This window comes from Cucurbita pepo, chromosome 17 (assembly GCF_057944985.1).
Source record: "Cucurbita pepo subsp. pepo isolate OVF chromosome 17, ASM5794498v1, whole genome shotgun sequence".
Taxonomy (NCBI): domain Eukaryota; kingdom Viridiplantae; phylum Streptophyta; class Magnoliopsida; order Cucurbitales; family Cucurbitaceae; genus Cucurbita; species Cucurbita pepo.
This window is the reverse complement of record NC_141814.1, coordinates 2,924,754-2,949,006: the sequence shown is the minus strand read 5'-3', so window position 1 is coordinate 2,949,006 and position 24,253 is coordinate 2,924,754. Positions and strand designations below refer to the sequence as shown.

The 24,253-nt window shown below is 35.8% G+C and overlaps 4 protein-coding genes across 21 annotated transcripts; 2 read left to right on the top strand and 2 right to left on the bottom strand.

Moving 5' to 3' along the window:
- The first annotated feature begins 2,128 nt into the window (after window positions 1–2,128).
- Window positions 2,129–5,161, top strand: LOC111779265 (receptor-like kinase TMK4). Its single transcript, XM_023659383.2, has 2 exons — window positions 2,129–4,397; window positions 4,474–5,161. Exons 1-2 carry the CDS (start codon window positions 2,153–2,155, stop codon window positions 4,992–4,994), a joined length of 2,766 nt encoding a protein of 921 aa, XP_023515151.2. The 5' UTR covers window positions 2,129–2,152; the 3' UTR covers window positions 4,995–5,161.
- A 2,220-nt stretch (window positions 5,162–7,381) lies between these two features.
- Window positions 7,382–10,487, top strand: LOC111778298 (long-chain-fatty-acid--[acyl-carrier-protein] ligase AEE15, chloroplastic-like). Of its 18 annotated transcripts, XR_015413520.1 has the most exons (8): window positions 7,382–7,592; window positions 7,723–7,827; window positions 7,983–8,227; window positions 8,856–8,922; window positions 8,990–9,137; window positions 9,252–9,309; window positions 9,392–9,494; window positions 10,080–10,487. XR_015413520.1 is itself a non-coding variant. In XM_087119308.1 (6 exons), exons 1-5 carry the CDS (start codon window positions 7,476–7,478, stop codon window positions 9,291–9,293), a joined length of 576 nt encoding a protein of 191 aa, XP_086975434.1. In that variant the 5' UTR covers window positions 7,384–7,475; the 3' UTR covers window positions 9,294–9,309; window positions 9,392–9,585. The 18 variants fall into 18 exon arrangements, 2 of the variants coding, with proteins under 2 accessions (XP_086975434.1, XP_086975435.1); XR_015413534.1 differs by lacking the exons at window positions 7,983–8,227; window positions 10,080–10,487 and adding an exon at window positions 9,818–9,956 and having other exon boundaries at window positions 9,392–9,787; XR_015413532.1 differs by lacking the exons at window positions 8,990–9,137; window positions 10,080–10,487 and adding an exon at window positions 9,818–9,956 and having other exon boundaries at window positions 8,140–8,227; window positions 9,392–9,787.
- A 1,487-nt stretch (window positions 10,488–11,974) lies between these two features.
- On the bottom strand, window positions 11,975–14,081 carry LOC111779226 (putative xyloglucan galactosyltransferase GT14). Its single transcript, XM_023659325.2, has one exon. The coding sequence runs from the start codon at window positions 13,747–13,749 to the stop codon at window positions 12,265–12,267; it is 1,485 nt and encodes a 494-aa protein (XP_023515093.2). The 5' UTR covers window positions 13,750–14,081; the 3' UTR covers window positions 11,975–12,264.
- Window positions 14,082–21,150: 7,069 nt separating this feature from the next.
- On the bottom strand, window positions 21,151–22,830 carry LOC111778863 (UDP-glycosyltransferase 75C1). The gene has a single exon (XM_023658857.2). The coding sequence runs from the start codon at window positions 22,687–22,689 to the stop codon at window positions 21,325–21,327; it is 1,365 nt and encodes a 454-aa protein (XP_023514625.2). The 5' UTR covers window positions 22,690–22,830; the 3' UTR covers window positions 21,151–21,324.
- Between the last annotated feature and the right edge of the window lie 1,423 nt (window positions 22,831–24,253).

Below are 24,253 nucleotides of genomic sequence, written 5' to 3'. Positions count from 1 at the left end.
TAAAAAAATACACATAAAATTATAAAAATAGCTTAACACTCTTTACTTTTATTAAAAAAAAAAAAAAAAAAAAATTACTGTCAATATATGAGCGAAAACCGTTTAGCCAATTTCATTAATATTGATGGTATTGAAAATTTATATGTAATTTAATAAATATTAATAAAACATATTGGAGAAGTCTCTATAATTTGTTTATTAAATATGACACAAAATGAGAGCACAGAACATGGGGTGGCATAAGGTTTTTTATATAAGGGAATTATTTAAAAGAGTATATAGTATAGAATGGTTGGGGAATAAGCAATCACTTGATTTTTTATCCCAAAAAATAAGGGAATATTTCAACATAATTTATATATTTATTTTTCTTTGATTTGTTCAAATAGAATAATATCTATCATAAAGGTAAATGAAACAAAATCGAACAAAATCGAAAAGTTGTTTGCGACTAGGTGTCTATTTAGTAGGTCTACTTGAAGTGAGGTGCTTGCCTGCATGTTGAATGTCCTGGTCATGTTTGTCCAAGACATGTTTTACATGGTTTTATGCTTGTTCCATACCCTTTTACTTGCTTTTATATTAAATAGACCTTTACTATTCTTGCTGTACCAATATAGGGGTATATGACTAGTCACCCAAATGTACGGGAGGGAATATGACTAATTGTCAATTTTTTCTACTCGAGTTAAATGCTATTATCGTTGTTGTTTATTTTCTTTTAGCCTATAACATTGTTTTCTTTAAAATTGTCTTTAACGTATTTCCTCACTCACGTTTTTGAAACAATTTATCTCAAACGTGACTTGAGACTTGAGCATATGCCAACATTGTTCGCAAAGTCCAAATTTCACACATCTGACTTATTCGCTGGATTAGAATAAGTCGCACAATCGTTGTCTCATTACTGCAAGAGTACAATTGTGACAAGTAGTATTAAAGCCAAATCGACTATTTGAATCGTAATACACAAACATGTATGTGATGCAAAACAATTGGACAAATCTCAAGCTAACCAGTCGGTAAATATCAAAGATCAGTTACTCTACCTGAGTGAAGTTTCTATGGAACGAGGCTTTTGAAGTCTCACATGAATGAAAATGCCTCTAAGGGCTGACAAGATCGACGAGATAAAATGCTGCCTTAAGACAATGCTTGTCCATGAATTAATGATTAGGATTGAAGCCCTAGAAGATAAAGCTACAATTGCTAGTTGCTTTTAGTATATAATTAATGATCAAATAATATATATGATCGACCGTAATGAATAAATCTACCTTTACAAAAAAAAAAAAGAAGCTAATTTCTTACTTTTTATTAATGAAATATTTTTAACCAACATAAGCTCGAAATTATATTCTCGACCAAAAACTTAGAAAGTTTAAATGTCTCATCTCTAAATATCGTTGAACCGTCAAACCTATCGAGCAAATTATAATTTCCGTCTCTATAATTTTAAAAAGTCAAATTTAATTCGTACCATTTTAAATATGAGAATTAGACCATATAGTTCGATAAAATTATCACAAATATATATATATATATATATATATATATATATATATATATATATATATATATAATTATGAAAGTTTTATGTAAATATAGGGAGTATTTATGAAATTAATAATAAAATATAAAACAAAATTTTTATTTAACAAAGCATGTATTGAGTTGTAAAGAAGGAAAAAAAAAATAAAAACATGTGACGGGAAGAAACGTTAAGTAAACGGTGGAAGAAAATGATACGTTGTCGTTTCACGTTGTTCTAGATCAGATTTTTTGGTTGCATTTCACCATAAAGCTGCCACCTTTGCTTCTCCAATTTTTTCAAATAAAATATTATCCATTTCTATTTAAAATTAATAATAAAAATATGTTAATTTTTGTGAAAGTTTAAAATATTATAGATTTTAAAAAAAAAAAAAAAAAAATTAAAAGAGTAAATTACATGGAACAAGCTTCACAATTGTTAAAAATATAACAAATAAAAAAATACAAGAGGCGGTGAGGGAAATACTTCAGACGGCCATGTAGTTTTAACAAATCCCCAGTCTCCTCTTTCATTCCCCTGCAACTCACCAGTCTGTACCACTCCACCCATTTTATTCATTAAACTCCATCTTCAACCTCATTCTCTCTCCAATCTCCAATGGGTTCCCTCAACCCCCTCCTTTCTCTCTCCATTCTCCTCCTCCTATGTCTCCTTCTCTCCCCCGCCGCCGGCGATGATGCCGCTATCATCCAGAAGCTCGCCGCCGCAATCTCTCCGACCCCATCCGGCTGGTCCACCAACACCCCGTTCTGCGACTGGAAGGAAATCCGCTGCGACTCCTCCAACCGAGTTACCTCCATTAACTTAGCCTCCAAATCCCTCTCCGGCGTCCTCCCTTCCGATCTCAACTCCCTCTCTCAACTCACTTCGCTCTCTCTTCAACGCAACTCCTTCACTGGCCCCATTCCTTCCTTCGCCAATCTCTCTTTTCTCCAATCTCTCTATCTTGACAACAACAATTTCTCCTCTGTTCCTCCCGCCGCCTTCCAAGGCCTCACGAGCTTGCAGATTCTGAGCCTATCCCAGAATCTTAACCTTGCCCCCTGGTCCATTCCCACTGATTTGACTCAGGCTTCTAATTTGGTTAGTTTTTACGCTGCAAATGCCAACATCGTTGGCTCCTTGCCCGATTTCTTCGATTCGTTTTCTACTCTGCAGGAGCTTCGTCTTTCTTACAACAATCTTACTGGGGTTTTGCCCAAATCTCTCGGTGGATCTGGGATTAAGAGCTTGTGGATGAACAATCAGGTAATGGGGTTGTCGGGTTCTATTGATTTGTTGTCGTCTATGACTCAATTAACTCAGGTTTGGCTTCATAAGAACCAATTTACTGGCCAAATTCCTGACCTCACCAAATGTGAGGGTTTATTTGATCTTCAACTTCGTGATAATCAATTTACTGGGATTGTTCCTCTGTCGCTTATGCACCTTCCTAGCTTGTTGAATGTTAGTTTAGATAACAATAAGCTTCAAGGGCCATTGCCTGTGTTTGATTCAAGAGTACAGGCGAGTTTTAGTAGTGTGAATAGGTTCTGTAAGACAACACCTGGGCAATGCAATGCTCAGGTTTCTGTGCTTCTTGAGGTCGCTGGGGCTTTCGGGTACCCAATTTCGCTGGCGGATGCTTGGGAAGGGGATGATGCTTGCCAGAATTGGAGATTTGTGGTTTGTACTGATGGGAAGGTTACTACAATTAACATTGGGAAGCAACATTTTGTGGGGATGATCTCTCCTGCATTTGCCAATTTGACGAGCTTAAAGAATTTGTATTTGAATGACAATAACTTAACCGGCGAGATTCCAGCGAGTTTGACGACGTTGGCACAGCTTCAGACACTCGACGTTTCGAACAACAATTTGAGCGGACAAATCCCCAAGTTTGCTGCATCAGTTAAGTTGAACACGAAGGGTAATCCCCTGATTGGAACAAGTTTGACCCCTGGAGGACATGATGGTGGGAAGATTGATTCCAATGGCACAACCATAGATAACCCTTCTTCTGGATCTTCCAATGGATCCTCTGTTTCAGCTGGTGTGATTGTCGGTGTTGTCATCGCTGGTCTTGTTTTTATTGCTGTCTTATTGTTTGTTGTCTTCAAATGTTATGTAAGCAATAGGCATAAGATGTTTGAGAAAGTGAACAATCCTGAGAATGGGAAGGAGATTGTGAATGGCTTGAATGGTTACGCTGGAGTTCCAAGTGAGCTGCAAAGCCAGAGTAGTGAGGATTTCAGCAACAACATCCATTCGTTCGACGGCGGGAACGTGGCGATATCGATACATCTTCTAAGACAAGTAACGAACAATTTTAGCGAGGATAACGTGTTGGGTAGGGGAGGATTCGGAGTCGTTTACAAAGGAGAGTTGCATGATGGTACCATAATTGCTGTGAAAAGAATGGAATCTGGAGCAATGGGTACTAAAGGAATGAATGAGTTTCAAGCTGAAATTGGTGTGCTTACTAAAGTAAGACATAGACATTTGGTTGGTCTGTTGGGTTATTGCATTAATGGCAATGAGAGGCTGTTGGTGTATGAGTTCATGCCGGAAGGGACATTGACACAACATTTATTTGATTGGGAAGAGAATGGCTATGCGCCACTTACTTGGAAACAAAGAATTACAATTGCTTTAGATGTGGCAAGAGGAGTTGAATATCTCCATAGCTTAGCTCAACAAAGCTTCATTCATAGAGATTTAAAGCCTTCTAATATTCTTCTTGGCCATGACATGAGAGCTAAGGTTGCTGATTTTGGTTTGGTTAGGAATGCACCCGACGGCAAGTACTCCGTCGAGACACGTTTAGCTGGAACGTTCGGCTATCTTGCTCCTGAATATGCAGGTTTTCTTCTAACTCAATGTCTTAAATTCGAGGTTATATGTTCGTATTGTTAATACTCGGATCTATTTTTGAACAGCGACGGGAAGAGTGACGACGAAAGTGGATGTGTATGCATTTGGAGTAGTATTGATGGAGATCATCAGCGGTCGAAAGGCGTTGGACGACACGATGCCGGACGAGCAATCTCATTTGGTGACATGGTTACGTAGAGTGTTGATCAACAAAGAAAACATCCCAAAGGCGATTGATCAAACGCTGAACCCTGATGAGGAGACAATGGAGAGTATATACAAGGTGTTGGAGCTGGCAGGACACTGCACAGCTCGTGAGCCTCACCAAAGACCCGACATGGGCCACGCCGTTAACATCCTTGGCCCTCTCGTGGACCAATGGAGGCCTACGAGCCATCATGAAGAAGAAACAGAGGGGATGGATGTGGGCATGAACATGAGCCTTCCCCAAGCTCTTCAAAGATGGCAAGCCAATCAAGGAACATCAACCATGTTCAATGACCTTTCTTACTCACAGACCCATTCCAGCATTCCTTCCAAACCTTCGGGATTTGCAGACACCTTTGACTCCATGGATGCCAGATGACCAAGAACAAACCAAAAGGATTCTCAACTGTTCTTCATTGCTCTCTTATATTTGCTTCATTCTTTTATTAATGAACCATTTGAATTTCTTATTCCTTTCCATTTATTCGAATGATAAAGGTCTTTCATATCCATAACTTAACCGTAATTGACATGTTCTTTTCTTGAGGTCGAAGAATGGTCGAAAGGGTCGATGATGGGAGTTGGTATTTGGTTGATAACACAGCTTGGATTAGTTGGGCTAGAATTTGAAGCATTGATTCTTCCAGGCTGTGAAAGGTGACAAAAAAAAAGCTTGGAATTCTTTGAGCTCAGAGCCAGCAAAGTGTAAAATGAGTTGGAACAAAGCTGGAAGAAAGAGATGGAATGTTGGGTTTTTTTTAAGGATTTATTTTGGATGGTCATGTGGTTCTTTGCCGAATCTTTGAAATATTGTTGGCTGCTTATGATTGATAATGGATTACGCGTCTTCAAGGCTTTGGAATTTGAAGAACATGTCCCTGTTTTGAGAGAGAAATGTGTGGAGGAGGACTGTTCCGACAATGACTGACTTAAGAAACACATCTCTGACCGACCATCGTGACCGGAGATCCCGCCGAGATTGGAGATAAACGAAGACTTTGTTTATTGATTCAGTTGAAATGTTTAGACTTTGGTGCCTCCGGGATGCGTTGCGGATTAATATATTTTCAAAATTCCTTGTGGCCTTTCATGTTTTATTTGAGGAAGTCCCAAGTTTAATATTACATTTAATTAATATATGTCGGATGAACAGCGGTTGGACATGCGTCGGTCATTGGCGCCAAAAGCATGTCCCAGCTGGAAACCGACACGCGTCAAATGTGTACTAGAAGAACGCGTTCACACCACTACACTGACATGTATGATTGGAGGATGGAGTTTTGTGTGTTTGCGTTTGGGTGCTTGGTGGATGTTACCATCTCGTTGAGTGTGTGTATGTCTGCTTGCATGATTGATTATACACTGGCTCTAGGTGATTGAATGTGTCTACTCTTTCTGATTTGATTTAGTACCGTTGAGCTAAACATGAGGTCGGTTAGGGTTTGTGTGACCTGAGTGAGAGAGTTTAGCTGAGCTACCCTGCCCCCTTATAGGAGCGCGTTGATGATGCAGATAGTCAGCAAAACTGGTACATACAGGAGTAGCGCCCTCGACCTTGAGTGACTCCATGGCTTATGGGATGAATTTGTTAGTTACATCCCATGGATGACGAGCAAGCTAGCACTTATTATGCTGTCCCAACCTCATTACCACTTCATCCAAATCCTTAATTAAAATATATATATATATATATATATATATATATATATATATATATATATATATATTATTTTTATTTTTATAAAATCCTCCTCTTATTTTGAACCTTTCTTTTAGAGTCTATCAGATTCCTTCTTAATAATTAATTAAAAATCAATCAATTTCATTAAAAATTGGGAATCAAATAACTGAATTTAGTATTACAAAAAAATATTATTGCAGAAGAATACTATTAAATTTCATAATTTTTTTTTTCTGTTCTACTCACAATAATTATATTAAATTACTTAATTTTAGATAATTAATTATTGTTATATTTATTTTTTTATTTTAAATAATTAAAATAATTTTAAATAATTTAATTCTAGATTTAACTTTTATTTATAAAAAAAGAATAATATAAATATTATGTCAATTTAAAATCTTTTAGCCTGATCTTAAAATTATCTTGAAATAAATGATTTTAATAAAATTATATAAACTTTGAAAATACTTTAATATAATAATAATCAAATAATAATCAAATGGTAGAATCAATTATACAAATTTAATTATGAAGTAAATTATTTTAACTGTGATAAATTATTTAAAACACACAAAAAAAAACATGTATAAAACAATCATCATAATAAGTATTCCATTAATTTTGTTTAATTATAATTTATTGTTATTAATTATAAAATTAATTTGAATCAGTCCTTCATAGTTTTAAATTAGGGTATATTATTAATGAAGGAACAAATCGGCCCAAAAATAATTAATTGATTATAAATGATTGTTACAATTATGAAAAAAAATCTAATTTGTAGTAATAACTAATTCTAACTAACCAATTAATTAATAAACTAATTAATAAATAATTTTAGTAAATAAGGAATTTCACTCTTTGAATAAACTTGGGTAAGATTGAATCAAATATATTTTCAAATAAATTATTATTGATTTATTCTAATTAAATAATTACTTATATGGATTTTTTTTTTTTTGTAAAAATAAATAAATAAATTGATTGATTAAAATAAAATTAGAAACAAAAATGAAAATATTTTAATATCTTAATAAATTTAACAAGTAAATAATAAAAGTGGCGGTTCCATTTAGGTTAGGAGTAAAAAATTTGTTCGTCCATTTTTTCGGAATCCAGTTGTTCTTGGATATACCTCTGTTTTACTTCAATATCCTTATGTTCTGTGGCATTTGAATGTTGATGATGGGCGCGGCGATTCCTTTTACTTGCAATCAGCACTCGTGGATTTCTACCATTTCTCGTCATTCGCTCCAAAGTAGCCCTGATTTTCGAATCTCTTGCCAATCGAAGGTAATTTTTGAAATCCGTTTTGAATGTCATTATGTTATGATTTAGAGAGAAATTGAATGAATTATAATGTAGAGAGAGAGGTTGGAGTTAAGGAGGTATTGTCCAATGCTAGAAAGTTGTTTGGTGTTAGGTATTGGTTCCTGATATTTGGAGGTCTTCAGCGGAGAGGTATCGCGATCGGGTAGCATTACTGGATCCATACCATAATCCTGCTTCCAAAATTACTTATAAACAGGTATCCATACCATAATCTTGTTCGTATTCCTCGTTTGCTTCTTCAGCATAGTCAGTGATTATGTTTTTGCTTCATTTTAGCAACGAAACACCATCTTGTTTCTTATATTACTTGCTTTTCTTTTCTTTTTTTTCTTCATAAATTTAAATTTGCAGCTAGAACAAAGTATCTTGAATTCCTGTGAAGGTCTTAGGGCCATTGGAATAAAGCCAGATGAAAAGATCGCACTCTTTTCTGATAATTCATGCCGATGGCTTGTTGCCGATCAAATATTGTATTTCATTTTGTTATATTTTAATAATTTGGGTTCAGGTATTATGAGTATGGGAGCAATTAATGTTGTTAGAGGTTCAAGATCATCAAGTGAGGAGTTGTTGGAAATATACAATCACTCTGAAAGGTCTCTTAAATTGCTTCATATTTACTGTATGTTGCAGAGAATCAAAGGTTTTAATATAAACTATGTTTTGGTTTTAAATTTAAACTTTCGCATTAGTAGTTGTAGACAACCCTGAGGCTTATGGAGCTCTCGAATAGCCTTTCCTTAATCGAGGCTCGACTCTTTTCTTAGAGCCCTCGAACAAAGTACACACTTTGTTCGACATTTTAGTCACTTTTGACTGCACCTTCGAGACTCACAATTCTTTGTTCGATATTTGAGGATTCTATTTCATGGCTAAATTTAGGGTCATGGCTCTGATACCATGTTAGGAATCACATATCTGCACAATGGTATGATATTGTCCCCTTTGAGTATAAGCTCTCATGGCTTTGGTTTGGGATTCCCCAAAAGGTCTCGTACCAATGGAGATACCCATGATCTTCCACTAAATTAACCAACGTGGGACTCACACCCAATAATCTTCAACATTTGTTTCATTACTCTTTTTATTTCACCGAAGTATGATGTGTTCTAAGGCTGCTTGGTATGTCAAACATTTTCCAGATAAAGAATTTATGGGATATTATACCTGCTAAAGTTGGGGATAAATTTCTAACCATGCTTCCACCTTGGCATGCATACGAAGGGCTTGTGAATATTTCATATTTACACATGGAGTGGAGCAAGCTTACACAACAACGAGAAAGTTAAAGGTATTTCACTTACACCAAATCTGGGAAATTAGAATTTTTTTAAGCTCTTCTGTATTTGAGTTGTCAGGATGATCTTCGTGATTATCAACCAGACTACTTGGTTTCTGTTTCATTGGTGTGATTATAGTTCCCAACAAGGGACAATTGTTGTCTGCTACATCCGATCTTAGCAATGAAACCTTGACAAACCTGATTTATAGTGAACTCATAAAATGGTTAGACTTTTGTGATGTTCCTATGTTCATCATTAGCCATTTACTGTTCGTTCTTAGTCTTTTGGGAAGAAGGAAGGGTGGTTGATAGCAATATAATATGTTGGTTTCATGCAGGACTTCAGAGTGTTCATTTCAAATTGGACTAATCCTCATTGACAATGAACCATTCACGGTATGAAATTCGTGAATTTATATAAAAAGATACTTCCAATTTGCAAATCTTTTAATCTACTTTTGAACACTTCGAATTGTAGATGGATAATGGGTTACTAAGCCCTACATTGAAAGTTTGAAGACACAAGGTTACTGGTTATTACAAGAAGGAAATTGAGAACTTATTCAAGGCAATATAATGTGGTAAGGCAATATAATGTGGTTAATTAGTATCTGGACTTGGACAAACCTTTAGCACAAGCTATATATATAAATAACTTTATAATATGCTACATGTGATACAAGCCTTTATATGATATTCTAGGATTAGTCCATGAATGTAAGTACCAAAATGCTACATGTGATACAAGCCTTTATATGATATTCTAGGATTAGTCCATGAATGTAAGTACCAAAGTACTATCCTAAGGCCATGAACTTAGTTAAGTAAGTCCACCACACACCCCATTCCTTAAAAGTTACCGTGACCTTGATAGGTGCTATTCCAACCCAAATCTCATGATTAGGTGCTATTCCAACCCAAATCTCATGATTTCATGTTTTTCTCATCTAGATAAGATGTCATGTGCCGTAGGATGTTATGTTCATGCTTTCATGTTTTCTTCGGCTAGATTTTTACTGTAATGTTTTGGCCTGATTAATGCCCGATTTATGGACTTGAGGAATTGGGTATTCAAAGATTTTCACCATACACTTTCACTATAAAATTTAATTAGATGAAATTGAGTTGAGAAAAAGCCTCAATTTGAGTATATTGTTACAAATTAGGAAGAGAGGTCCCACAAAGTTGGGGGAGGTGCAAGAATCAGAAACAAAGATGTTGGGCATCGTGTTGTCTGCAAAGGCTGTAAGGCGCCGATCCGCATTTATAACGACGGTCCCATCAGAGTGTCGGCAACACTTCAACTGCACCTTTCACTTCATATTTATTTCTTTTTCTCTTAAATCATAACTTTTTTTCCTTTTTTATTTCAACCTCTCAACATAAGGATAGAGTTATTGCGTTTTAATTAGTTTATCTTACATTTTCCTAAATATTAATATACTAAACAAATTACTAGTGACCAAACCAAATAAATTTTAGGAAACTCCACAACCTCAATCCATGTTTAATGGCATCTCAATCTTTTAAGTTACATTTAATGGCACCTATGTTTGTAAAAAATAGGGGGTGTAGATTGAATTCGAAAAACGACCCGCCAGCTTGAATAAAAAAAATTGGGTTAGATTTTTTTTAGAGCTAAGTCAGTTCGATTCAAGTTTCAAGTTTATTAGACAAAGAATTAGGTCAACTCGAACCAAACCAATCTATTATATGCCTACATATTTATGGTTTTCTTCTAGTTTTAGCAACTATGGTAGACGCTATCTTAGCTCTTTACCCTTGCTCCATTATCGCTAGGAAGTTCTTCAAGTGCCATGCCCCTTACAACTCCTCACCCTTCACACTACAATTATTCTCACTTACCATTAACATGTGGATGAAAATTGTCTATCTGTGCTTTACATGTCACGTCCCTCTTCCCTCTTCAATGAGTAAAAACTTTTAAAATTTCTTTTCTAAAAATTTTAGAGTATTCATGTTACTTTGAAAAGTACATAAACATTTTTTGAAACGTGATACTAACGATTCCATCCATATCTAACGATAAGAACAATTTTGAACTTTTAGGGTAGTTTTGAAATTAAAAAAGAGGCTGAAGGGTGGGTGTTAATGAAAATTTTGAAAATCCAATAATATTTTTTTAAAAATTTAAGGGTAATTTTAAAAAAAAAATTAAGAAGTATTTTTTAAACAAATAGTTTACCATCCAACCTAATCAATAATAATATTTTATTAAAATATTTTTGGATCTTCCAAAATTAAGTTTTAGTAATTTAGGGAATAAAATCATCCATAGATATGAATGGAAATAAATCATGAAGATGGCATGCAAAACAATAGAAGCAAAAAAGCAAAAGCCAGCATTGGAATCTTGTTGAAAAAGCATGCAAATGATTAGGCTATTCAAACAAGAACCATTTCATGCTCTTTTTCTAACTTTCTGTTTCTGCTTTTCTTGACCACTTACACCCTCAAACCCTTAAATTCAGCTCTTTACTAAAGCAATATATATATATATATATATATATATATATATATATATATATATATATATATATATATATATATATATATATATATATATATATATATATATATATATCATGAAGTATTCTAATCAAATTAGCATCCTACATTATTTTCATGGCCCACTTTGTCCCCTGCTTTGATTTAAACCCTTCTCTATTGCATGCACACCACGACCACGACCTAATTGAGAGGTACATTTATATAAATGGATCATATAACAATTATCTAAAATGTATTAACAAGGTGCACCTTTCTTTTTAGTAGCTCAATTATAGGAACTTCAAAATCATGTGTGTTTTGCTTCGAGCAATTGGGTGACTTCCTGAAAATTTTCATAGATAGACATGTAACTGAGAACAAAACATGCTAAAACATCTCGTGTTTGAACTGTGCGTGTCTTTAGGTAAACTCACATTGAATAAAAGCTCAATAATATATTCACAGATAATAATAATAAACATACGCAATATTTTGTAAAGCTAAACTATGATAGAACCTAAAAAGAGAGAAAGGAAAAGGACAAGTGAGGTCAGAATAAATATGATATATAATTCATTTAGAGGTGTATGTAATGCATCTTTTATACATACATGATGACACAAAAACATCCTAATAAACAAAAACTGTAATTCTTCCAATACTCATTACAAATGCAGCAGCAATCTATGAAACATTGAAAAAGAAAATGAAGAACAGAAAATAGGAGCAAAAACTTGAACAATGGGATGAGGATGTATGATAATTCTTACTTGGTGAATCATATTATCCGGCAACAGCCCTGATTTCCATTGTTCTTCGTCCAAATCCGCAACATTGTTATCAGATTTTTCTGGAAAATGTGTACTTAAAATGATCAGGATCATCAAATCCTTCACTGGGATCTTTCCCATCCCTGATCTTCCTTCTAACATCTTCAACTCTTTCAAGAATCCCTTTAACACCTAAATCAAATGCATCTTCAAAATCCCTAAATTTCGATCTGGGATCTGCATAAACAATTTTTGGAATAGTTCTTATAACCTCCTCTCTCATGGCGGATTCCCTGTCCTTGGGAATCCCATTCAATATCCCCTCAATGCTCTCGTTCCAATTTTTCACATCCCTCACAGGTATATACACAGAATAAGCTGTTCTGTTCTCAGGAAAATGCCACAAATATTGGGAATATGCAGAACCTGGATGAAAGAAAACAGGAATACACCCAGCTAAGATCGAATCGAATGTTGATCTTCTGGTGTATGAATCTCCGACAGGTTGCAAGCAGAAGATCGAGCTCTGAAACTCTTTCATTGTGGTAACAGGATCATCACAATTAACCCCATCGGAGCTGCAATCTATGAATTTACAGAGGGAAGAACCTCGACATTGTTCGATTACCATACCGCGAATGGAGTCTCTGAGTTCCGGCCGTGGAGCGCCGGCGAAGGTGAACAAATGACGGCGCCGTTTGGTCCTCATGAGACTCTGCCATTCAACAACTTCACTCAGTTTCAATGGATGAAAATAAGTCGGATACGGAATCGCAAAATCGTTCTTCCACGAACTTGCTTCAACAGAGAGCATCGTCATATTGTGAGACTCAGGCAAGAATCTGAGTTTACTTCCCCAATCAGAAACATCATCCGTTTTTCTTCTGAAATCCCAAGAAATTCTTCCGGCAATGAAGAAATGATCCCTCCCAAACATCCTCTTCCACTCAGGTTTTTCAGAAATCACACTCAAAAAATCTCTAGCTGAAGAATCCCTAACAGAGATGCTCGGATTCCAAAGATAATGGCTGATGTCGAGACCAGCGTAGAACGGTACATAAACGGCGGACGCCATAGCCGAATCGTTCGTCAAGCACTTGTACTGTTTCATCTTGTTGTGGAAAATGACCTCCAACAGAAATTGATTCGTCTTGAACCAACTATTATTGGAGAAAACCCCTTGAGAATCTTCAATTTCAGGCCCTAGGCCACAGTTCACCAAATACGGACACATATCGGATTTGTCGGTTCCTCTGGTAAGAGATTGGCAATTTCTAATCAAATCAGAATTGAAACGACTCGGAATGTCCTGGATGAACAAGTAGCGACCAGAGCAAGGATCGGCGGTGTCAGATTCCAAGTCGACGCTCCGAGCATCAGCAGAGGGTTTGACGAGTAGTCTATTAGGGTTGAAGGAGGAAGCGAGGACGCCATTGTTGGAGGAATGGAAAGTGGAGTAATCAAAACAGAGGAAAATCCATGTTATGGCGAAGGAAATGAAAATGGCGAACCAGAGCTCGGTGGAGCAAGTGGTTCTAAACAGTTTCTTCTCCATTTTTTGGGTATGGCTGTGGACGGAATCTGAAGACGCGTCTTGTTGGAGTCAAAGAAACGGCATCTTCAACACAGAGGATTCTCTAGGAGAGCATCATCAGCATGAAGGGTGTGAAGGAATAGCAGAAATTACAGTTTTACGCCATTGATGAGCAGCAAGCTATGGAGGATAAAAGAAAACGTCGGTTACAGTGTTGGAATGGAAAGGAAATTGAAGTGTAATAATTGGTGAGGCCATCTCGTTTAATTTTCCAACACATAATACGCTATGAATGCGTGATAGGCGTAATCATCTAAACACTTTTCTATGCCATAGTTACTTCTTTTTCTAGACCCAATTAGACATAGACATGATCTGACCACGTGAGGATCGAGTTGGACTCATGAGTCGGTACATGTAGTGAGTGTTACCCATCTGACCCTTGATGCGATCGAGACAAGAAAGTGTCTTAACTCGGCCGGATATTTCTTATGTAGTTGGGAGTCATGAGTCCGTACATGCAAAGTCCAAAGAAGTCTCATTTGGATTCTTGTCGATGAATCTTGAGATATGTTAAAGGTACAATCTTCTGTACAAAATAAACAAAAACTACAAGTTACTTGGACACTGTGATATATTGACTGTGTAGGAGACCATAATACTTGAATATCAACCACTGGGTATGTGTTCAAGTTTGGTTTGGGAACAATTTATTGGTGTAGCAAAAGACAACCAACAGTATCATTGTCAACTATAGAAGCGAAGCAGAGTATAGAGCAGTGGTTGGAGCAGAAAATTGACTATCCAATATCACTTCATTGCGACGAGCAGAAAATCCGGTGTTTCATTCTAAAATAAAACATGTGGAGGTACACTACCATTTCATTAGAGAGAAAGTCGGCCAAGTGATAGACTTGTTTACAAAAGGGTTGAATACTAGCAAATATGAGAGCTTTTGTTGTCAACTCAATATGGTGGAGTGAATGAGGACTAGTGCTGAGCATAGTGTCAAAATATATCACTGATACAATAAGGTCAAACTCAATAATTGTATGAGCCTATATTTATTTTTTAAAAAATGATCGAAATATTTTAGGAATAGAGATATCTAGATGTCTTAGTAAAAACATTTAGATATTAAAAAAAATGTAATAGAAATTTTAGGAATAAATTGTCTAGTCTTTACTGTAAATACCTTTTCACCTCTTCCTTACAAGAAATAGGAAGCATAGAGTGCAGTAGTTTTTATAGTGTCTTGTAATCTCTTCTCCGTTTTAATAAAGGGTATAAGCATGTCCTCCAAGTAAATAACCACATGAACTTTAGGTAAGTAATACTTGTAGGGTTCGCTAAGACATGCTAGCATACGAGCATTCCTTACCATAAGTGGTTAGAAAATGCATGTTAAGGACTTTAGAACGACGTTTTTAGATGAGTATGTATTGTATGCATGGTATGATAAAATTATCTTTCTATCCATTTGTGATGAATAATTTTTTATATGCTTACCGCTTTGTTAAAAAGAAGGATGGCTATTGTGATCTGTTCTTCGGGTGATCGATGAATGTTATCTCCCTATTGAGATTGTTTGCTTGTGTGGGTGCATGATACACTACGTTAAGCTCCATGTGCTGACTGTATGTTCTCCCTTTTGAGCGTGCTTATCTACATATAGATAGAGGATTAGAGTTAGGTTGGTTAGACAATAACCTAGGTCACAACGCCTCCAGTGGATTGAGCGACTTAGGATCGTGATTGACGGTCAAAGGAAAAAGACCCGAGGAGTCAAAATAGAGCAACCTGTAGCAAGAAGTCCACATTAAACCAGCTAGTCGCCTTAGGAATCCAATAGAACTTCTCAACTCCTAGATATGACTAAGGTGAAGTTTAAATTATGGGATACGAGCTTAGTTGATCGATAGAAATATCTCCCTAGCAAAGCATGCATGAGAGAAATTAGTTAACATTAGTGCGCTACAACTAGTGCGATTTACTTGTTGACCAAGGTTAGTATGTTTCCAGTAGACCTTGCACCCAGGATCATGAGCGATTAGAGGCTTAGACTCATGTGTACTTAGAGAGTGGTTTAGCCCGAGGAGCTAACCCCAAACATCTTGAAAATGAGAGATGAGATTTAAACCATCTAAACGCCACTAAGAACCTAGTAAATTACAACGACATCTGAATATGATTAAGGAAGCTTAATATAACACTGAACCCACTTGAGTTACTATTGAGTGAAGGATCAGGCTATTAAACTAGTCTTGTAGAAAGACTAGAGACTCCACGGGTAGTTAGCTCAAGGTAAGGACTCCTATTGAGTGTAGAAACGAGTCAAGGCTGATGCCTCAACTTTGTAAATCAGTCTTAGAGAGAGACTAGGGACTACAAGTGTAGTTGTCAAGGCCAAGACTTCTACTATGTGTAGAATCGGGTCTAGGCCTTAATCCTGCCTTGAGAGGAGACACGTGACTACATGAGAAGCAATGTGAGGAATTACCACTATATGTATACCCGCCGTAAGAGGGAACGAGGGACTACATGATTGGGTAACATGAGAAACTACTACTGTATGTAGACGTAAACTCGCCTTAAGAGGAGACAAGGCACTACGTAAGTAGATACGATCCCAGTTCTATTTCTCATTCTCACCATGGTATCAGAGCATCATAACATGGTAACCAAAAGACGTTTGTAAGTTGGCAAAAAGGATAAAAATAAAAATAAAAAAAACCATTCAATCCTAATAATGATAGTTCCAAACGCAAATAATTAACGCATTGCTACATTTTTGTTACACAATTTGTTTTTATTTTACTAAATTTAACACTAAACCTTTGAAATTATATACAAAGAGTGTCTTTTTATTTTCATTAAATACTTTTAACTTTTCATTTTCAAGACAACAAAATAATATAACAACAACACCGTAGAAGAAGATCATGCAAACTCTCAAGTCTTTTGTCGTTTTTGTTTTCGTTTTAGGGTTCGTCCACAGACTCGAACGATGTACCTGTGGTAAGCCTCTTTACTTTTTTAATGCAGTTTATTTTTAATAAACTAAGAACACGAGTCAAAGTTCACATGATAAAGAACCCAAATAAATTGGATAATGGAACATGGACCGAAATAATGGGTATTGATATATTAATACGTCATTTATGTTTTTATTTTCAGACTCAAAGTATCAACTTCCATTGACGAGGTGGGAAGTGATTATTTGGAACCATTATAGAAACCCACCTGTTGAGGTTCATTGCAAGTCCAAAGACAACGATTTAGGTTATTGACTTTATATATCTTCTTAATTACTTGAAATTGTGAACCATATGTGTTTTCACTTTTATCTACATTATAAATTTAGGTGTACACACCGTCACTCCAGGAACCCAGTACAAATGGGAATTCAAGGAAAATTTCTTCCAAACGACATTGTTTTGGTGCAACTTTAAGAGCAAATTAGGGCATGCTTCATTCGAGGTTTTCTGGCCAGAAAATGGAAAATGGTTTTCTGATCGATGCAATAATGAAAGATGTATTTGGTTTGCTGATAGTAAGGGTTTTTCATTGCTTAATATTCCTCTAAACAAATTTGAGTTCTTGCACGCATGGGAACCGGATAGTTCTTAGACTAAATCTCATCACCAACTTTTGCTGTAATTTACTTCCCATATCAAATAAAAAGTAATATTATGTGTTCGTTGTATATTTGTGTATTGTAGTACGCACCTAGCCTACGTTCTTCCAATTCATTAAGCTAAAGTTTTCTTGTTGAGACCAAATTAAGATTCAACTTCTTTAATATCCATTTCGGATTCTAGCTTAAGGGGGGATGAAAGACTTGTCCGAGTACCTATATGTCCACGTACCAACGGGTGACTTGAACGCAGTCTAGTATGACCATAGAGTTGTTGAGGACTGTTGAGAGGGAGTTCCACGTTGGCTAATTTAGGGAATGAGCATGTGTATATAAGTAAGGAACAATATCTCCATTGGTACGAGCCATTTTAGAGAAATAAAAAACAAAACCATGAGAGCTTATGCTCAAAGTGGACAATGACATACCATTGTGGAGGGTCCGTGGTTCCTAACACAGTATCCGAGCAAAGCCATGATTTGTTGTGGGTGCAAGTGTATATCAACTGTTTCTTGCTCATATGTTGATACCAACACTATTTTGACTTGTACTAGGACATATTAGAGAAATTTAAGAACTTTTGGAGCTCTTAACACGCAAAAGATTTAGCTCGGAAAGGCATGTGTTATCCAAGTAAGTAACCACACAGACTTTAGGTAAGTCATACTTGTAGGGATCGCTAAGACATGCTAGCATGAGAGCATACCTTGAAATTTATCTGTACAGAGTTAAGACTAGAGCACTAGAGTCTAGCCAGCTATATGATGACCTAGGGCAAAACCCATTTAGTAGACTGAGTACCTTAGGATCATGAGCGGCAATTAAGAGGTCTAGGCCCTAGTGCTCCAATACTAAGAAAGACTCGAAAAGTCAAAAAGAGTACCCTTGAGTCGAAAGTCTGTATTAAGCCACCTATCTGCCCTAGAAGCCTACTATACCTCCTCGTAGCCTAGAGATGATCAAAGCGAGTTTAGAATATGTTTTCCGTTCTTAGGTGATTAATAGAAATATAATTATGTAGGAGTGAACCAGGTTAAGATTACGGTGCTAGAGCTAGAATAGTTTACATGTTGACTTGGGTCAGTACGTTTCTAGTAGATCGAGAACCTCAGGTTCATGAGCGACGATCAGAGGTCTAAACTTGACTGCACCCAGAGATTAAATTAGTCCCTAAGAGCAAGTCCCGACTGTTCTGAAAATGAGAGATGACAATTAAACTCCTTAGATGCACTTAAGAACCTAGTAGACCTCCACGAGAAAGACGACTATGAAAGCTTTACATGCCTAGTAATAATGTGACAATGTTACCAAAGTCTTCCTGTCTTATCCTCTCCGATATGCCCTTAGTATTAGTAGCCTCACCAAACAGTAGGAGTACAAGTACCATCAAGTTAGGCCTAGTCCTGATAGTATAGCCCGTCAAGTTAACTAGGTGCTCTTATCTAGTGGGACCCATCCTAAGAGGTGGTATGGGACTAGGTGCTCTTATCTAGTGGACCCATCCGAAGAGGTGGTATGGGACCATGCAAATAACATAGTAGTTGGCCAGCACATAAGTCGCTTCCTCAGAAGATTCAGGGTGACTCTATAACCCTATGGAAGGGTTGCATCTAACCTTTCATGGATGATGATCAGACTAGCTAGATGCCATACTATCCTAACAAATTTTATATGGGAGCATCTCAACCTAAGATACCAGTCATTTATTATTGTTGTTATGCAAGCTGATTAAGTCCAAGAACAGGATAGTTCACTCCTAGAGATTAGATTTTTCGTGCAGTAAAACCATGCACTAGAAATGGGTGTCAATCTGTCTTTGTAATTTGAGACTACGTGCTTTTGTTATTATAAGTCTACCGACAGTCAATTTTATATTATATTACTAGTCTCGTTTTTTAAAATGTGATCTATTTAATGTTTAAAAACATTGAATATTCAACCATTTATTATAGTCACAAATTTATTGCAAATCTATTAAATAAAACATTGAACATTCAACCACTTATTAGTTACAAATTTATTTGGACCACTCTAAATTACATATTTTTTAAAATATATTTTATTTGCAATAAATTACATGTGAAAAATGGAGAAATTAGGTATAGAAAGCTATGCACCTTTTCAAATTCGACATCGTTGTAGTACCAATCACAGGTTTGGTTGGATCAGGAATTCATTCTCCACATTGTTCGACAATAGAGATGGGCTAAGATTTAAGCACGTGCGTTGATCCTCTCGAAAAACAACGAACAAATGTTAAAAAAATAAAAGAACGAAATGAAATGGTCAATTCCCTCGTTTATAATGATTAAAATAAGTCTGAAAAGTTTTTAATTTATGTCGGTTTAGTTCTTGAATTTTTAAATATATTTTATATTCGAAAAATGATGTACTTAATTATTTTTTTAATTTGGTGTATAATAAATTTATACATTTTTAATATTATGGCCTTTTTAAGTTACTTTAGTGTCTGCTACACAAACTCGTGCAGCAAGCGTTTAAGAGTCAATCTATAACATTGAGCATAACAAGCTTCATTGTTACGTGAACAAGAAAACATATTTATCTGTAGCGTTGATATTGTAATATACCATGTCAATGCTACCTTATTTTTAGACCTAGACTCTAAAACACGTAGTGACGGATGTTTCTTAACTCGTGGAATGAGGCAAATTGTTGGTGTTAACAGGGAAGTTATTATCAGTGTTCACTCATAATTTGGTTGATCATATTCATAGCAATCAATCATGTCGACGCTCGTATAATATAAAAATTGATATCATCGTGAAGAACTCAACGAATCGGGAATTAAGTTGAGGGTCGAAGTTTATAATATAAAAAATTGATGGAATAAATTTGCAAGTAGAAATATATATTATTATTACGTGTCGGCACATGCAAATACAGATTTATATTCTTTTTTTTTTTCCAGCGGTGAATTTGAGGTAACAATAAAAGTGAACGTTACAACGTGGGGAAGGGAAATAATGAGCTACGTAAGCAATTACGTGTTACATAAAGGCACTGCTGCCGTCAGCTGCTGACGTATCCAATTCTCAAAGCCACATTCGTTCCATGTATGGAAATGTGTTTTGTCGGAAAGTTTTCTGGAAGTGACAAGAAAACAAAAGGATAATATCACCTCACCTCTCTTCAATCTCTTCAAAAATGGTAACTAATAATATATATTGGGTAAAATATACTTTAATTTTTAATCTTTAACATGGTATCAGAGCAGTAGAGAAAGTACGGAAGAACTTCTGTTTCTCATTCTTAACATAGTATCATATCAGTAGAGGAAGAACAGAAGAATTTCTGTTTCTCATTCTTAACATGGTATCAGTAGAGGAAGAACCGAAGAACTTCTGTTTCTCATTCTTAACATAGTATCATAGCAGTAGAGGAAGAACAGAAGAATTTATGTTTCTCATTCTTAACATGGTATTAATAGAGGAAGAACCGAAGAACTTCTGTTTCTCATTCTTAACATAATATCATAGCAGTAGAGGAAGAACAGAAGAATTTATGTTTCTCATTCTTAACATGGTATCAATAGAGGAAGAACAGAAGAACTTCTGTTTCTCATTCTTAATATAGTATCAGAGCAGTAGAGGAAGAATAGAAGAACTTATGTTTCTCATTCTTAACATGGTATCAGAGCAGTAGAGGAAAAATAGAAGAACTTATGTTTCTCGTCCTTAACATAGTATCAGAGCAGTAGAGAAAGATTGATCTTCAAGTTCTTAAATATTAAAATTTTATTTTTGGTTGAATCCGCCTAAACCAACTTCAAAATTTCAGAGGTTGATTTATTACTGGGGAGATTGTATTCTATTCAAACACTGTGAACAATAACGAGGATTAAACTTTCGATCCCATTTCTGTTTCTCATTCTTAAAACTAGACATGTGATTTAAATCTAAACATAAATTATTGAGAGACATCCTAAATCGATACTCTTAACGGTCGCCACCATTACACACAAAATCAACAAACGAGCTAACGTTGGCGTTGGAAGAACCTCCCTTAGTGGTGGCATGGTTGGCCAAGTCCTTCCATTTTAAAGCATTCCTTCTCAAACTCTCCCCCTCAACACCATCGCCCATGACAAGGTCCAAGCATTTCTTAATCTCTCCCCTCTCAACAATCCCATCATCATTCATTCTCAACCTCACTCCACTCTTAGACGACTCCTCAATGATCCTCGCATTGGTGGATTGATCCGTCCATTGCGGAAACGCCACCACCGACACACCACAAGCAATGCTCTCCAACGAAGAATTCCAACCACAATGCGTCAAGAAACACCCAACCGATGGATGCAACAACACCTCAAGTTGCGAACACCACGTAACTATCTTCCCTTTAGCCACCAGCTCTTCTCGGCAGCTCACTAAATCCCCTTCATCACCATCGCTCCTTTTCCTCATCACCCATAAAAATGGCAGCTTTGAATCCAATAACCCTCTAGCTATCTCCTCCAATTGAGCCGTCGACACCGCCGCAATGCTCCCGAACGACACGTACACGACCGAGGATTTGGGTTTGGAATTCAGCCACCCAATGTAGGGTTTCAAATCCATAGAATTGGTAGGGTGAAAGAAAGAAAGAGAAGGCAACACAGGCCCAATTGGGATCAATTCAACACTAATCGCTCTCAAAACATCGTGCTCCAAATCATCAAACGTGTTGATTAAAATCTTCAAATGGGGTTCTTGTTTGATGACATGGAAGTGTGTTTCGTAGAGTTTAAGGACAAAAGAGTTGGAGTTTGCCGGGTTGCATAGAGAGGGAAGTTGTTTAGAGTCCAACAAAGGAAGCCCGGGTAAGTGAATTTTAATAGAAGGATGGGAGAAAGCGTTTCCAATAATGTCTTTATAGCCATTGAAGAAGTGATAATAAATTGCAAAAACGGCGGCGGATTGGTTCCAAAAGAGAGCGGAAGGGAGATCAAATGAACGAGCCACTTCCGCCATCCATGGAGTTAACAAAGAGTAAACAACAAAAGAGAAGGGCTTTCCATTAGCTTTGGATTTGAGGATGGTTTGTCGGATGGCTATGGAGGCTTGGCGCTCGAATTGTGAGAGGAATGGAACGACGTCGTTACCGAGCTTAAAGCCGTCGTCTTGGCCGTCGGAGAAGAAGGAGAAGTAGAGGTTTGGGGAGGAGGGAAGTTTGGGGAGACGGTGGCGGACGGAGGAGGAGGTGGCGAAGGTTACATTAACGCCGCCGTGAGAGAGGGTGTTGGCTAAGTGAAGGCCTGGATTGAAGTGGCCGTGGGTGGCTAATGCTACGAAGAGCACATGTGGGTGTGATTGTGCCATGTAATTGATAGATGTGTTGGACTTGGTGGGTGTGAATGTTCATACGTTCTTCCCCTTTTTATAGCTACAAATTTCGAGCACAAGACAACACAAAACACAACATGGTTTCTTTCTTTAGCAATGTGGGGAAGGAAATTGATTACCTTACACAACTTTTCTTTTTCTTTTTTTTTACTTAAATTACAAACTTTTAAACAAAATAATAATAATAATTATTATTATAATTATAATTATATATACTACCTGTGTTCGTATGTCTGATAATAAGATATTGGAGAATATAATGTACGAGAGAATCGTATAATTGTGTTTAATGTTACATGAAAACACTATCAAAATTTTATATAAATAAAAAAAAATATTTTTTTTTATTCCCACCGATTATTCCAATAATTTTATTATATTACTCTATTTTGTAAAAAAAAATTAAATTCATGGCTAAATTATTTTTTGACGAATTTATATAATTATGATAATTATTGATAAAATAGTAAAAGAAATGATTCAGAAAAGAATTTATGTAATACAATAGAATATTTAATTAGTTTTAATTAATTATAGTTATTATTATTATTCATTATAAATTTAATTTGAATCTTTTTTTTAATTATGGTATATTAATAATGAAGGGGCTAATTTAATATATTCCAAAAATTAATTAATCAATTATGGAAAATAAACTCTATACTAGGTAAGTCGATTAATATTAATTGATTAATTAAAACTTAAAAATATTTTCAACTAATTTAATAATAATGTTAGTAAATAAGTAATTCATTTCTTTAATAATTTTTTTTATAAGAATTAATTAAATATATATTGAATAATAATAATAACTATAATTTAATATATTCCATTGTATGACCTGACGCCGGCAAATGGGGGAAGAACATTTTTGGGAAAGAAAGAGAAAAAGGAAAAAGAAAAAGAAAAAAGAAAAAGGAAAGGAAAATATATAATATATATTTATTGCGTCAGCAGTGATGTAATTGCTGATGCACAGGCGGTGATATAATAGTGATGTCATCATTGTAACAACCCGCAAAATAAGCTGTAACCTCCCTCAATCCCTATCTCCAACAAATCCTACCTAAGCTTATCGGATAGTGACTAGAAATTGTATGAGTTATCATTTATTGTATCGTATGATATCATATACTAGTATATGATTATGTATGAGTTATGATGCTTAGTCACAGGTTCAGTCTTCTTTCCGCTGTGAATCTTCAAACCCATTCAAGAACCTTAAATTCGATGGAATTTTAGTATTAGAGAATAACGACCGGTTGGAGAAGCATATCAAGGATCTTACGAAGGAGTTGAGAATAGTGGAACAGTTAAAAGATCATGCTCATACGCAACATGCAACTGTTGACAAAAATTGTTGGAAATGACCCACGATCAATATATATCGAAACAAATTAAAGAAAGAGTAAGAACAACTTGAGGGGAGAGAACTTTTGAATAGAGGAACTTTAATTCTCGACACATGAAAACTATGTTAGGTGACCAAACCTACTTGAATGTTCATGTATGACGGTAGATTTAGTTACCATGTTCTCTA

Coding starts and splice junctions, on each gene's coding strand:
- LOC111778298 (XM_087119308.1), top strand. CDS start 7,476: ATGTTGATGATGGGCGCGGCGATTCCTTTTACTTGCAATCAGCACTCG. Junction 7,828..7,982: donor CCAAAATTACTTATAAACAG/GTATCCATACCA, acceptor TTAAATTTGCAG/CTAGAACAAAGTATCTTGAA. Junction 8,923..9,251: donor CAACAACGAGAAAGTTAAAG/GTATTTCACTTA, acceptor GGTTTCATGCAG/GACTTCAGAGTGTTCATTTC.
- LOC111778863 (XM_023658857.2), bottom strand. CDS start 22,689: ATGGCACAATCACACCCACATGTGCTCTTCGTAGCATTAGCCACCCAC.
- LOC111779226 (XM_023659325.2), bottom strand. CDS start 13,749: ATGGAGAAGAAACTGTTTAGAACCACTTGCTCCACCGAGCTCTGGTTC.
- LOC111779265 (XM_023659383.2), top strand. CDS start 2,153: ATGGGTTCCCTCAACCCCCTCCTTTCTCTCTCCATTCTCCTCCTCCTA. Junction 4,398..4,473: donor TCTTGCTCCTGAATATGCAG/GTTTTCTTCTAA, acceptor ATTTTTGAACAG/CGACGGGAAGAGTGACGACG.